We start from the raw sequence: 16,414 nt of genomic DNA on the forward strand, positions 1-16,414 counted from the left end.
TAAATAGCTTATACAACAGATAGTAGCAATCAGAGAGGGGTGGGAGGGACTTTGGAAATCAGATTACCATAAGGGGTGGTGGCCTTATAAAGCCACTACAGCAAAATGGTGGGAGTGTTGGGAAAAATGTTCAGGAAGCAAGTAGGCTAGTTAGAGAGACATCCAGTCAAATAAAACCAGTATTGGAGCTCTTTCAAAAAACTTTAGCTTAATGTGCTAGTAGGGGATGTGGCAGACACAGAGTGAAAACTCAGGCCAGATGTCTTCCAGGATTTGGTCCAAATGTGTTAAACACCTCATATAGATCTGTTTACCTCCTTTCAAAACAGACAGTTGGAAAAATTCTGTTTAAGACAACTTTGTAGCCATGCTTGGAGGACATATGCCTTCCCATTCCCTTGGGAATGTTCCTGTATGCATTTCCACCCTTTCCAATGATTCTCAAGATACTTCTAAATATTCAGAAAAAATTACCAAAGATAATTGTGATAACTCACTTTTGACCGAGGCAAAGTTGATTCATCCTTTTCAAGGAACTGGCTGAGGGCAGTTACCACAAGCTAGCTCACAGACTGGATCTGCTCACACAGCATCAGGAGCAAATGGTACACCCCAGATTTGAGCAAGTGCAACTGATAGCCTGGTTGATTCTGTTTTGATACCTTTTAGGTACTTGTTCCATGAGAATGCACAGCAGTTATTTAAGGAGACAAAAAAACCCTGCAATTAGAAAATCTTACATTTACAAATGAAAGAGGTTTTCCAGGCAGCACCTAACTAATAACAGAGTTCCTGAAAGGGTTTTGACCTCTGTAGTTATGAACTATTTATGTGAACTACTTAGAAATGGTTTGTCACATCCTTCTATCAAAGTGCATCTTACGCTACTTCAGCTTGTCTGCCCATGGATCCACCTCTTTCATCACTTTTTGTGGTCCGTTTATGTAAGGAGTGCTACACATGAGACCTCCTCAGAAGCAGATTTGTCCTCCTTGGGATCTTAACTTTGTTCTTGAAAAATTGACCTTACCCACCTTTGAACATGCCTCTCAGGCTGATATATGGTTTATTACTTGGAAGACTGTTTTACTGATTTAAGTTCCAGAGCTGCAGGCTCTCATGGTGGGCCAACCTTGTCTGATTTTTCACAAGGACAAGACTATGTTATGCACCAATTCATCATTTATGCCTAAAGTTATTTCTGAATTTACCTTGAATCAAGCCATTAATCTCCCAGTGTTCTATCCTGATCTAAAAAAAACAAGAGAGAGAAAGGACATCCAGGCAGCTCAGGTACTACCTTGACAGAACAAAGCCCTTTAGGAATGCTGAACAGCTGTTTGTCTGCTATACTGGGGCTAAGAAAAGTCAACCTATCTCTAGCAAACTGTTGCACGATGATTGTCATCTGCCATTTTTTTTGGTTACTCCCACCATGGTAAATCTCTTCCAGGCAAGGTTAAAGCTCACTCAAGTAGGACCTTATCCTGGCATATTGGAAAAGGGTGGACTCTAGAAGCACTAGAGGTAGCAACCTGATCCTATGTGCTTGCCTTCACAAAGCACTATTTTTCAAAGTACAAAGCAGGCTTTACTGGGACCATTCTCCAGGGGCTCTTGGATCCTTATCCTTCTACCTCCCATGTAGAATAAGCTTTGAGAATCTACCAAAATTCCACTAAGGCAGTGATAATGATAAACATAGTACAGTTGCATAAGTCCTACTTAACTGTAACAGTAAATGTTTGAATTCTTCGCTGTCACTGTGGCAGCACCCACCCACCATCCCCCAGATTGTGCATAGTTGAGGTGGGTTGCAACCAGTTTGATTCAGTTGTTGCTGGATTTGATTTTTTTATATAATATTGTGAAAGGCTATGAATTTAGTTTTGCTAGATGATTTTGGCTTCGGGTACTTTTCTCTCCTTTTCTAAGTTGTTGCATGCCTCCTCTGTATGTCTGTTTGATGAATGGCCAAAATCATTATAAAAGTCGAGAGAGATCTTATTCTCTACAATTCACAAAAGCCTGAACACTCACTTCCTGTCACAGCTTAAGGCTCTCAGGATATGCTCATCCTATCTGCTGTGACAGGAGGAGAGAGGTTGAGGGGTCTGACTTTTTGAAAGCTGGCCAGTACTGGGTTACTTTGGCAGATAACCCAAAATGCCACTGAGGCAGAGAGAAAATCAGACTTCTTCTGTTACAGCTAAGTAAGTCTTATGCAACTGTTCTTTCATACAGGAGAGAAACATTTTGATGTAAGCCTAACAAAGGCTGAATTTGTTATAGATACAGAAAGATATGAACAAGGTAAACAAAGAAATGACTGGACCAACGGAACTGATACATTGGCTTTAAGTAATGTGAAATTGCATCATTGTATTTTAAAAATGAAATGATTCAACATGAAGACTGAACAGAATGGCTGGAAAAAATATTTGAAAGACAGTTAAGGTGTTTCTAATGGAGGTGGAAGTTCAACACATTTTCCAACTCCTTCAGTACTGCCTTTTAGGTATCAGTTGCATGGTCCAGCCAAGGCAGGACTAATTATTTTTTCCAGATTTCTGAGCATTCTGTTACAGGCTTTATTTCCGCTTAGGGTTTTGGGAATATTTAGGACCATTAGTATTTTGTTAACCTTACAGTTGGAGATTTTTCAGAACTGCTCTTCTAAGGTCACACTGTATTTAGCTGTGCAATTATTACAGTTTCACTACCAAATAGTAGGGCAGAGTTTGAAGAAAATTCTTCAAGCTATTCTTTTTTTCTTTTTTGTAATATGTTAAATATCAGGAATCATGATAACATCCATGCTGCTTTCAAAAATAAGGAAGAGAGAGGAAGAGAGAGAGAGCGGTGTGTGTGTGTGTGTGTGTGTGTGTGTGTGTGTGTGTGTGTGTGTGTGTGTGTGTGTGTGTGTGTGTGTATGTGTGTGCACTCATGCATGTGAAAGTGTATGTGTCTTTCTGTCTGTATGCATGTTTGGTGAGTGGCCAGAATTATTGTAAAAGTGGAGAGAGAACTTATTACCTACCAATCAGAATTTTCTAAATTGCTGCTTTGTTTTTTTCTTACACTGTAGGTAACAAAGGAGGGGTATACAGCTAACGTCCACAAACAAATGAATATAGTAGCCATGGGTGTTGTAGCATCAAACCCTGATATGGACCTGCCTGACCTACTCTTAATGGCAGAACCAGCGACTGATAAACAGTTTAAGGGAGAAGACTTGAAGGCTCATAAAACTGCAAAGAGTACCTCCACTGCATTGCCAATTGAAAAATATGGGCTGACTAGGTAGGCAATTGAAGAGTTTTAGTAATATTGGGTATAAATGTATGTAATTTGATATGTTTACCATTTACTAATGTGAAAACCTGCACATTACAAATCAACATATCCCTAAAATGTAGTTATTGGCATTTATCTAAATATGATTGTACAGCCTTTTCTTAATCCTCGTGGTCATTAATTTATGTGTAGCTCCTTTAAGAAGGTTGTTCTTGTAATAAAGTGTGCATAACATCACAGTCTGTCTCTGTTTGGCTAGCTTCACAGTTACTCACTGGTGAGCAGAGGAGACCCAAGAAACCAGGTGAGAAAGTCCTCAGTTTAATCATCTGCTTGAAGTGTTCAGTCTTCTGAGTAGCTCCATGTAGTTCCTGTGCTAGTCTTCAGAAGTAAGAAAAAGCATTCATCAATGCTGTATGCTATTGAAATTAGAATTTTTTTAACAAATTTTGTAAATTATCCCATACAATATAATATGATGTTTTTCTAGTTGTTCTCATTCTAATTGTGCTTATTTCCATATGGCACATTATATTCATAACATTTTTAAATTCATTGAACGAAGGAGGTGTATCTGAAATCCAATTTCTAGTTATTATTTTCCTGGCCACTGCTAGGATAGACCATAACAAGGGAAGCTTAATCTTTTTAACACATTGAGGTACAGGTGTGTTGAATAATATAAGAGACTTAGAAATAATGAAATTATCTGTAAAAAGAGCCTGCAAAATTCATTAATTGACTTCCAGTATTCTTTCAACTTCATACAGTCATAAAACATATGAGCCCAGTCAGCATTAATTTCTACATTACATCTCTTACATAGATTATCTTTATTATTTATTTTATTCATCATCAAAGGTGTATAAAAGATCTATGTAAAAATTTCCATGTATAAAGTCTCCAGACAATGGAAGATGTAGTTCTATAAGCAGATTCCAATATATATTGTTTATCTTGTTGAGTTGGTGGGTCCCCATTAATAGAGGTGAAATAATTCCAGTATGAATCTACACTGTAAAAAGTTTCTTGTCTGATAATTTTATGTATATATGAAAGTTTACCTTTATCAGAAACTTTATGCTGTAAATTTAATATCAAGTAATCAATCAGTTTTGGAATAGATTCTTTAACTGTTATAGACATTAGATCTATTCTATCAATGAGATGTTGTCTAAAGATCTGAACCTCTAACCAGCAAGTTTCTCTTAGATCAAATTCTTGTTTTAAGAAATCTAGATTTTTAACTTTATTATCAGATATCAGCTGATACCAGTACTTTAGATCATTATCTATAGCTAAATGAGCTCCTTCAGAAGTAGATGACATAAGCATACCCTGAGTATACATTATAGGGAATACAATAAAATTCCATTCCCTATACTTAGGGTGCATGAATATAAAGTTACGATAACTAATAATAATATTTAATGGGTAACAAACCATATGTTTAGGTGTAATAGGTGAAGTACAAAATTCCTTTAGCAACCACAACATGGAGTTATTTACAATCATATTTTTATGTGTTAAGGAGATTTTCATGAAGTGCATACTAATTAGCTCCCAATAATCTTTCCATTTTGATATATGACTGATCTATTAATAAAGTAATAACTTTTATAATAGAAGAGATAATATATAAATTAAAGTCTGGAAAAGAAATACCCCTTGAGACCAGCTATTAGTATGTTTCTTTAATGCAATCCTAGGTCTATTAGGTGCCCATAAGAAATTTAACATTAGTGTATTCAGTTTCTTGATAATTATTTTTGTAGGTGAAAGTATTATTGATTGTATTAAGTACAAAATCTTGGGGAATATTATCATTTTAATAATTGTAAGTCTCTCCTCCATAGTAAAAACATATTATTCCAGGTATTAAAAAGATTTTGTATATTAAGAAAACAGGTATTATAGTTATTATATATAATAGATTTAATATCTTTAGATAGTATTATACCTAAATAAGTTATCTGACCTGAATTGGGTACATATTTAGTAAAATCACTAATGAGAATATTTTTTCGTGTATATATAGGTAGTATTTTAGTTTTTTCTTCATTGAATATTAAACCAGAAATACTTTTAAAATTCATCATTTTATCAAATAAAGACTGCATAGAAGAATTAGATCCTGCTGATGTAATTAGAACATCATCTGCTAAAAGTTGAATTTTTGATGTTGTATTTTCATCTATTTCAAAACCCTCTATGTCAGTACTGTTTCTAATCAAATTAGCCCAAGGCTCCATTACTAAAGTGAATAATAGTGGAGAAAGTGGACATCCTTGCTTTGTACCTTTAAGAATGGGTATTTTTGTGAAACATATGTTCCTACCTTAATATAAGCCAGCGTTCCTTTGTATAAATGCTCAATTAAATTTACAAATGCATCAGAGAAGTTTGTGCATTTCAGTAAGGTAAACAGATAGTCCCAACTTACTGAATCAAATGCTGAACCTATATCAAGACTAATAAGTGTTAAATCTTTCTTTTTCCTATTTGCAAAATCAATTAATGTTAAAGTTCTTCTTATATTATCAAAAGTATTTCTATTTACAATGAAGCCCGTCTGATCTATATCTATAATGCCGGGATGATTGTCTTCAATCTATCAGCAAAAATACTCATAAACATTTTATAATCAACATTAAGTAATGAGATGGGTCGATATGAAGAACATCTAGTTGGATCTTTATTAGGTTTTAAAATTGGTGAAATAAATGTATATTGCCAAGATGGGGGTTATTAACTCAGTTTGGGCCAAAATAAAACCTTATGTATTAATGAATATGTAGTTTTAGAAAGGATTTTATATATCTCTGGTATAATACCATCATTACCCGGTGCTTTGTTTGATTTAAGCTTATTTATTTGTGTAATAACTTCTGTATATGAAATACTCTTGTCCAATAGTTTAATCTGTTGTTTATTAAGCTTTTATTCATGTTTGTGGTTATAAACTCCTTTATTTTATCTTTAGGTTCCATGTTAATGTTGTTATGGTTAATCTTGTGAAAGTGATTTCTAAATTCATCCAGTATTTCTGGTATACTAGAAACATTCTTCTTTTCCTTAGAGAAAAGATTTCTTTGATATGGTTTTGTTTATTCAATCTTTTGTTTTATTTTTAAGTCTATGTAAGTATTTGGGGCTTATTGAATAAGACAAAACTTGTATTTCTCTAAAGTTATTTTAACTTTATGAGTTAAAATTTCTTTGTATTTCTCATTTAGTTTGTTTATTTCTTCAATAACTTTCTTGTCCATAATATTTTCTTTATTATTATGTTTATAAGAGTCTAATTTACTTTGAATATCTAACAATTCCTTATCCCAAGATTTCCTTTTATTATTATACCATCTGATACTTTGTCCATATAGATATGATTTTAAGGCATCCCAAACATAGACAATGGAGACTTCAGGAGTATTATTTATGTCTAGAAAATGTTGTACTTCTGAAAGTATATATTCTTTATAGTCTTTTAGCTGAGTTAAGTATGCTGGTATCCTTTTGATCTGAACATTATGAGTATTTTTTATCATGAATTCAAAACAATTGAGTTATGATCAGATATAGGACATGAAATGATTTTGGAATTAATTAAATCTGTTACCATCTGGTTAGAAATAAAGACCCTATCTATTTTTGAATAAGTTTTGTATCTGTTAGAAAAAAGGTGTATGGTAATGATTTTGAATCTATCTGATTATTAATATCATTCAAATGATAAGAATTAGCAAAATCATTTAAATGTTTTGCATTAGATGTAATTCTTCTTTTCCTTATAGTGGTAGTATCACTTTCATGTAGTATACAATTAAAATCACCAGCTAAAATAATATCCCTATAGAGAATGATATGATCTTATCAATATGATGTTTCACTGTATTAATACCAATTCCAGGTATCCAATATACATTAATTAAAGTGTAAGTCTTCCCATTAATTTGTATTGTAACCATACAAAACATTCCTTTGTCATCCTGAAAAGACTTAATGGTTTTAGGAATGGGCATACTTTTATTCCATAAAATAGCCACTCCTCTTTTTCTGAGTGTGCTCTGAACTAACCAATACTGTATACTTATTAGTGGCTAGTTTATCAATATCTTTTTTCAAGAGATGGGTTTCTTGCAGGAAGACTAGATTGGCCTTGTGTAAATTAATGTATCTTATTAGGCTTGCCCTTTTACACGGATTATTCAATCCATTAATGTTTAAAGAAATTCCTTTTAAAGATGTCATTTGGCATTTTTAAAACTCAAGAATCTTATGATCAAAATAACAAATAACAAGATAAATAATGTTACATCTCCTCTTTTAGGTGTACCTTTAAATATAGCTGTATTTATTAAATCTCTTATGGGATTTTGTATAGGATTCAATTTTGTTTGTAGTGACAATGAGTGTACAAAATATATTGTGGATGTCAAAACTATATACATATAACAATGAACAAGTGAAAATAATGTAAGGATTAAACCTTGCATCCAGCCTGGAGTTGAAAACTCCAACTTAGAGTAGTATTTACTACTCAAGTTAACCCCTACCCTAAGCAGCAGTACCTCAGCTACCACCTTATCAATTTAATACTAGTTATATTTAACTGAGGTTAACAGTTTTCAATTCAATTATCTATCAAGACAAAACTACACATTTGGTAAAACAGCATCATATAAACTAAAATAAACTTTTTTTTTTTTTAAAACTGTTCATACTACTATATAGATCTATGTAATATATAACACTTGTATTCAAATAGCATTCAAATAATCTTGATGTTAGAAATCAAGAGGAGAGAAAATTAGGTTCTAACATTCATTTAAATCAAAAACTTTGGCTAATATGATTCAGACATTACATATATTAAGATGCATCTATTTTCTGTCATGTGAATACTATTAACAGCTTCCAAAAAAATCTTGAATTGTTTGTATATGAGCATTTACTTAAACTCATTATTGTCAATAGAGTAAAATATTGTATTCATAAAATTATTATAAATCATATTGCATAGTTATGCAAATTCTCAGAAACACTTGCATTATTAAAAAAAAAGCCATCACACGCATACACACAGACACACACACACATACATACACACACACACATACACATACACACACACACACATATATATATATATATATATATATATATATATCTGATCTCACTGAGTTATGTCCTTGTTGAGCACTATCCTACTTGCTGTCCCTAGAATAAATCTGTCTGCTTTATAGAAAATAATGCACAGCAAACAAATTTTAGTAACCAGATTTTACAATCATGCTAACCTACTGCTTTAAAATATATCACATGACATTTCTTCCAGAATAGAATTATAAAATTGTTTATGCTTGTCAATCAGATGAATTAAATGAATTATAATAAAGTATATGTTTGGAACAGAAGTTTTTAACACAGATTATTATGCTGCTGTTAAGTAGATTTTCAAAACATTTAAATAAATGTTTCATTTTCTATGCCTTCTAAAATAAGACATTTACTTACTACAAGAAACTACATCATTTAAACTCATTATAACTGACATTTTATGAATAGAGTATTTTTCCTGAATCTGTGGTGTGTCAGTATGATAACTAGGTCAGAGGTTATACTAACTGCTTTCAGTTTCTCTGTGAGAATTCTGTGAGTTGAAGCTTTTGAAGTAGTTCATGGACACTGTGCATGAGACAGCCCACATCCCAGATTGTCTCCCTTAACATTTTGGCGGGAAACTTATTAAAACTTGTGGCAAACATTCATTTTGTCAATAGAGTAAAATATTGTATTCATAGAAATTATTATAAATCATATTGGATAGTTATGCAGATTCTCAGAAACACTTGCATTATTATGTAAAAAAAAAAACCATCACACTTACACACATACATACACATACATACACACACACACACACACACACACATATATATATATATATATCTGATCTCACTGAAGTTGTGTCTTTGTTGAGCACTATCCTACTTGCTGTCCCTAGAATAAATCTGTCTGCTTTATACAAAATAATGCACAGCAAACACATTTTAGTAACCAGATTTTACAATCATGCTAACCTACTGCTTTAAAATATATCACATGACATTTCTTCCAGAATAGAGTTATAAGATTATTTATGCTTGTCAATCAGATGAATTAAATGAGTTATAGTAAAGTATATGTTTGGAACACAATTTTTTAACACAGATTATTATGCTGCTGTTAAGTAGATTTTCAAAAACATTTAAATAAATGTTTCATTTTCTATGCCTTCTAAAATAAGACATTTACTTACTACAAGAAACTACATCATTTAGACTCATTATAACTGGCATATTTTATGAATAGAGTATTTTTCCTGAATCTGTGGTGTGTCAGTGTGATAACTATGTCAAAGGTTATACTAACTGCTTTCAGTTTCTCTGTGAGAATTCTGTGAGTTGAAGCTTTTGAAGTAGTTCATGGACACTGTGCATGAGACAGCCCACATCTCAGATTGTCTCTCTTAACATTTTGGCGGAAACTTACTAAAAACTAGTGACAAACATTCATTTAGTAGTGTAAATGCATGTAAACATGACAAAACCTTCACAATGTATTCCACAGACCATTACAGCCTCTTACTTCTTTTCAGAAAGAGAAACAAATTGAATCACAGCTTGCCATTAAATCTTCAGATATTTTGACTGGTTATGAAACAAAACATTATAACTGACATATTTTATGAATAGAGTATTTTCCTGAATCTGTGGTGTGTCAGTGTGATAACTATGTCAAAGGTTATACTAACTGCTTTCAGTTTCTCTGTGAGAATTCTGTGAGCTGAAGCTTCTGAAGTAACTCATGAACACTGTGCATGAGACAGCCCACATCTCAGATTGTCTCTCTTAACATTTTGGGAAACTTATTAAAAACTAGTGACAAACATTCATTTAGCAGTGTAAATGCATCTAAACATGACAAAACCTTCACAATGTATTCCACAGATCATTACAGCCTCTATGTAAGTGAAATTAAGCCCAAAATTACCAACAAGCAATAAAACTCAACATTCTTCTCCCAACTCAATTTTCATACAAATCCTATTATTCACTGTGCCCACACAATCAAAAGCATTTCTATATATTAATAAAGAAAAGAAAAAGAGTAGAAAATAAAAGGGAGTGAGGCAGAAATAAAAAATGTAAGAGAAAGCTGTAAGAAGTATATACAATGGAATGTTACTTACTGTTTATATTAATAGAGTTAAAAATAAAACATATTATTTACTCTTATTTAGTTCTGATTATTATTAGTTAAAGCATAACAGATTATTTACAAACAGGCATAAGCAGTATAATCAAGAAAGTATAATTAGAAATAGCATTTGAAGAACTTATAAAAACTTTTACAAGGAATAAATATGTTATTATTCTATTAATGATATTTTCATTACTGTTCTCTCCTGCCCTCCTCCACCCTTTACCCACTACATAATCTAAATAGAATGTCATTGTTTAAACAAAGAAAATAATAAAAGGAGAAGGAAAAAAAAGGTAAAGATAAAAAAATGTATCAAATTACTAACCTTACTTCTTTTCAGAAAGAGAAACAAATTGAATCACAGCTTGCCATTAAATCTTCAGGTATTTTGACTGGTTATGAAACAAAACATTTCTTTGCACATAGAGAATAACTTTGATTAAATCTTTTCCAAAATATTTGTGGCTTTCTGGAAATGCAGGAACTATATTCAAAAGATTAATAATGAACTAAAATGATGAGAGAGAAAAAAAACATATAACAAATCATTTGTTTTTTAGTCTCTTCTTCTTCTCTGAAGTCTTCCACGAAGCTTCAGTTGCCAATCTCTTTAATGAAGAACTAGCCCATTCCATTTCTTCTATTTTATCCAAAATCCTTTTTTCTTTGACAAACAGTAAAGCAGAGTCTAAATCATTGAAAACCTTAGGACCATCAGGAAGGAAGATTTTAAGCTTGGCAGGAAACAGAAGGTATGTTTTAAACTGTGCTTTTTTAAGCTCCCTTATTAGTGGCAGAAAAACTTTTCTTTTAGCTATTACCATGGAAGAATAGTCATTGTCAAAACGCACAGTTGTCTCATTAATCTTAACAGGAGCTTTAGCCCAAGCAGATTTAAGAACCATCTCTTTATCAAAAGATGATAGAAATCTAACTATAACTGATCTAGGATATTTTTGTTAGAGTTAGTATTAGCTATAGATCTATGTGCTCTTTCGATACCAAAAGAGAATGCTTCTGGTAAGTCTAAAGTTTTAGGGAGCCAAGTTGTTAAAAAAGAAGTAATATTGTTACCTTCAATATTTTCTGGCAGTCCAAAAATCCTAATGTTATTGCGCCTAGATCTATTTTCCAGGTCATCCAGCTTTGTTTGTAAATGTGTATTTTGTTTCAGCAGAAACTCAATGTTGATTTCCTCTTCTTGGATTCTATTTTCCATGTCATTCACAGCTTCTTCTATGCCTGTCATCTGGTTCTTCTGTTGTTGCAGGTCTGTATGTAACAGGTCTATTTGTTTTGTAGTTTTTTCTATGAAGGTGTCTATTTTAGTATCCATTTTATCCATTTTATCAGTAAGTTGCTGGATTATAATTATCAGAGACTGAAGTTCTTTCTTGATGCTGGAGTCTTGAGAATTTGTCTTACTGGAACTCATTTCAGACTGATAAACTGACAGGAAAATTTCCACAGTGATTTCTGACAGGAATATTGTTAAGATTTCCTTTCTTTTTTAGATATAGTTCAAGAACTATATAAAACAAATGTATTTAGAAAGAAAATTACTTCAAAAATTAATTTTTTAAGTAATTAATTCCTGTCAGTGTAATGAAATTGGTGGAGCTGAAGAAATCTGCTGCTATCCTGTGTTCATCCTTGGCCACGCCCCCATCAATGCTGTATGCTGAATGCTTTAGTAAACGTCGTCAAAATGGTTGGAAGGACAGAGTATGTGAGAGAATGTAAGGTAGCATGTGGCATATAAAACATGGCATAAAAATAATTTTATGGGGTAGTACATTGAATAGCTCAAAAGCTAAATGAGTTTTATCTTTGGCTGCTGCACACATGTTATTAATTTTTTTTATTAAAATAACATCCATAGTCAATCATTTTAAATCTTATACCGTAACACAGCTTTGAGAAACCCATAAAATATTTCAGAAAAATAAGTAATAAAAATAATGTGTTGCCTATAACAAAAAAGCTTGTATACAGGAACCTGCCAAAAGTCCCAAAGGAAATCATGGATGAAATAAAAATAAATGAATCAGTTAGATAAAGAACAAAGCGTAAATGTTTACATTTATAATAATTAGAATTCTGATGACCTGTATTAGTCTGGATTTTTGTTCTGGAAATATAGTACTCCTATCTGTTTAGTGCAGTATCCCCACTGAGAGTATCAGGGCTGTAACTAATAAGGGGAGGTACAACTAGCACATAGTATTTTCCAATAAATGCATACTTAGAATTTGTTGTATATTTCATAAGAAAATAATATCCATTCACACTGTGATATAGGATAACAAGAGATGTGAAGTAGTTTACTTAATTTGGTCTTCAACCTGTGGGATACCGGATCGGTAGCGGATCTGAGGTGGCAACTTTACTAGCATCTGCTCCCAGCACCAAGCTCCTCCCCTTACCCATAATACACCTCCACTACCTTCCAACCCCCAGATCTCGTTTGCCGTGAATAGCTAAAGCATCATGATCTCCAAAGCTCCAGGTTGTAAGTGGGTAAAACACTTTAAAATATCTCTTTTTTTCTGTCTAAACTTTAGGTAGTGATAGTGTAGGTTCCCCTTTCTCCTCCCCTCACTTGGTGCATTGAGTTTTCTAGTTTTATAGTTGTTAGTTTAGTTTAGATTAGTTGTGTGTGTTTTTGCTTCCCCTCCCCCCCTCAGTGTGTTCTGTGTGTGAGTGTGGTGAGTGGTTGTTTTCAGTAAGAAAGAAATAGCATTTCTTTTTTTCAGTTTTTCTTTCTTCGGATACCATGGCTGATAAGCCGATATTTAAAAGATGCACTGAGTGTGGCCATATGTTATCTCCTGCGGATGGCCATACTCTGTGTGTAATGTGCTTGGGCATGGCCCATCTGAGCACAGACTGCACTATATGCGCAGGGTTTAACCGGCACGCCATTAAAGACAGGAAGGCCAAGTTGCACCTGAAAGGCCTTCTTCCCCCTTCTAAGACAGTTGCCTCATCTTCAGCTTCGGTCACAGTGGCTGGTGTAGCTGCCTCTCCTTCTTCTTCCCCTGGCTTCTCCTCCTTCCCAGGCTGGGACACAACCTCCTGTGCAAAAGCCTGTGGAAGCGGAGCAGAAAAGAGGCAGAGAGAAGGAGAGAGAGTTGAAGTCGAGGGAAAAATGTAAGAGGTCTCCGGAACTCCCTTCACCGGTGAAGACGGTAAGGATATGTGACTCCCCTTGGCTCCGATCTCCGAGGTTTTCCCCGGAACCGGAGGAAACATGCTCAGCTTCTAGGGCCTCGGTGTCCTGATCCGCAAGGTCGGAGTCCGTGGCCTCGTTGAGGTCCACCCGGTCTTTGTCTGAGGTCGATATGGATAAAATGATGAGGAGGTTCATTCGTACTCAGATCCAGATGAGGGTCTTGCCAGCCCCCTTTCCCTCATTTTTTCCAACCGATATCTCCTTCTCCGATCCATCCATCGGGTTCAGAGTATTCGGATCCGAAGATGGCTTTAGTCAGGGGGTCGGTGCCAGTGGTACCTGCTTCCTCGATGCTGACAGCTGCCTGGAGCATGTCGGATCTGACCAGCTCACATCCGAGCCGCTGTTGGTGCCAGAGCTTGGGTGTCGGATCCGATGGAGTGGAACTTTTTTCATTGGCTTCACCTTTGTCAGGCCATGTTCCCTTCCTCGGAGCTCTGTCCACTTCGGGCCTGGCCCCGATTCTCTCGTCGGACCCGGGGAGACCGGCTTCCTTATTGGTTTCTCAGGAGGTTCACTCTTCTTCGGCATTTGATGTGATAGAAAAGGTTCTTTCCAGTGGATCGAGACCCCTGACTGTCCCCTTGAACCCCAGCCAGACCCCCTTGGCTCTTTCTATGATCCACATCATTTTACCAGAGGGACAACCCATGCTAGAGGAGCCCCAGAAGGTTCCCCCTGAGGAACAAGTGGCTTGTGAGTTCCCCCTGGGGAGCCCCACCAGATAGGTGTCTCGCAAGCATACGTACAAGAGGAGGCACTTGGACTCCCCTGAGTCCCTCACTGAGGATACAGACTTGGATGATGGAGAAGGTTCCCCTAGGTCACCTCCCGAGGATGTCTCCTTTGGAGACATCATGGAAATCCTACGCCAACGAGGAGGTTGGTCTGCCCCCATACCTTCATCTGACGAGTCAGTGTTCCTGGAGGCTTTCGGCACGGGCCCATCTACTTCCTGGGTGTCCCCTCCCATCGATCCTTTGGTGGACCTGGTCACCTCGTGGGCATGGAAGGAGCTGGACACCATGGAACCAATTCCAAAAAGTTCTGACAAAATTTTGAGTCCTCCCACTGATAGGCCAGCATGGAACAATGGCTCCCCCATAGACACTATGGTGGTAGCAGCAGCCACAAAGAAGGAACTTGCCCAGGAGAGTTCCTTGGTTCATCCTCCTGGCCGAGAGTTGCAGATGATGGACTGCCTAGGGAAGCGGGTTTACGCTTCAGCTACCTTTTCTATTAGGGCGCTGAACTACCTGGCCCATGTCACCAGACTCCAATGTAACCTGGTAAAGGAGCTGGAGGATTCTCCCCCTAAGTCCATGTCACAGGAGGACAGAGTTTCGTTCTCCGCGAGGATGGCCACTTTGAAAGCAGTCTCCAACGCATCCATGCAACTCCTTTCACATGCTACTGAAGAAGCAGCTAGGGCGGCTGGGTCTGGCATGTCCATGAGGTGCAACGCCTGGCTCAGATTAGGTCAATTTTTGGAACCTTTCAGGGCATCCTTTGCCAGTGCCCCTTATGACAGCGCTAGTCTCGTTGGTAAGAATGTCAAAGAGACATTAGTCCAGAGTGAGAAGGATGGGAAGACGCAGTCTGCCATCAGGATCTGCTTCTCGAACCCTCAAAGTTCCTTTTCCCAGAAACAGAGAGGGCAAAAGAAGATGTGGTTCCAGAAGTCATAGTATTCCCGGAACACTCAGGGCTCTTCTTCCCCCAGAGGCAGAGGGGGACAGAATGGATGCCGGTTAAGAGGCAGAGGGGGTCCGAGGATTTTTGGGTCTCGAGAACCTTTCTCGGACAGACCCAGGCAGCAGCCCTGAGGGTTGGCCTGACTGCTCTACTCTGGAGGCAGTTGGGGGACAATTCTCCTTGCACCTAATGGTATGGGAGTCCATAACATCAGACCGCTGGGTGCTTCAGATCATATGCAGAGGATAATCTATCCCCTTTGTGGGTCCCCCCAAATCTTCCAAACACCTCCCAGATGTACCACCCATGCAAAGGAAGGCAGCAGCACAGGAAAGTTCCAAGCTGCTAGAAAAACGAGCCATCAAAACCATCCTCCCAAGATCAGTCCAGATCGGGCTTCTACTCCAGGTTCTTTTTGGTGCCAAAGAAAACGAGGGACTTAAGGCCCATTCTGGACCTTTCTACCCTGAACCTGTCAGTTGCCAAAGAGAAGTTCCGGATGGTCACACTGCAGTCCATCATGCTGTACCTGCAAGAGAGCGACTGGATGTGCTCGTTAGACCTCCAGGATGATTACTATCACATAAAGATGCACAGAAGCTCCAGGAGGTTCCTCCACTTCCAGCTAGGATACAATCATTACCAATTTCAAGCCCTTCCCTTTGATCTCACCACAGCCCCCAGGGTGTTCACCAAAGTGATGGCGGTGGTAGCGGCTCACCTGAGGCTTCAGGGGATTCAGGTCTATCCGTACCTGGATGATTGGCTCCGCAATGCTCCCACCAGGCGTCTATGCTCCCAAATCAGGGATTATTTCTTGATCCTTGCCCTGCATTTGGGGATCACAATCAATGCATCCAAATCACTCCTAGATCCTGTACAGGTGATAGACTACATTGGCACAAGGATAGATACTTTACGGTGCAAAATCTTCCTGAA

The 16,414-nt window shown here is 36.4% G+C and overlaps 1 protein-coding gene across 1 annotated transcript in view; it reads left to right on the forward strand.

The window, feature by feature from the left end:
- Positions 1–16,414, forward strand: part of LOC122813294 (protein FAM71B-like) — a 421,918-nt gene that overhangs the window by 46,186 nt on the left and 359,318 nt on the right. Inside the window, exon 2 of the mRNA XM_044085544.1 lies at positions 3,089–3,303. Coding sequence (XP_043941479.1) covers positions 3,089–3,303 — 215 coding nt within the window. The remainder of the gene's footprint in view (positions 1–3,088; positions 3,304–16,414) is intronic.

Source organism: Protopterus annectens, chromosome 10.part0 (assembly GCF_019279795.1).
Source record: "Protopterus annectens isolate FY-2018-M chromosome 10.part0, PAN1.0, whole genome shotgun sequence".
NCBI lineage: Eukaryota > Metazoa > Chordata > Ceratodontiformes > Protopteridae > Protopterus > Protopterus annectens.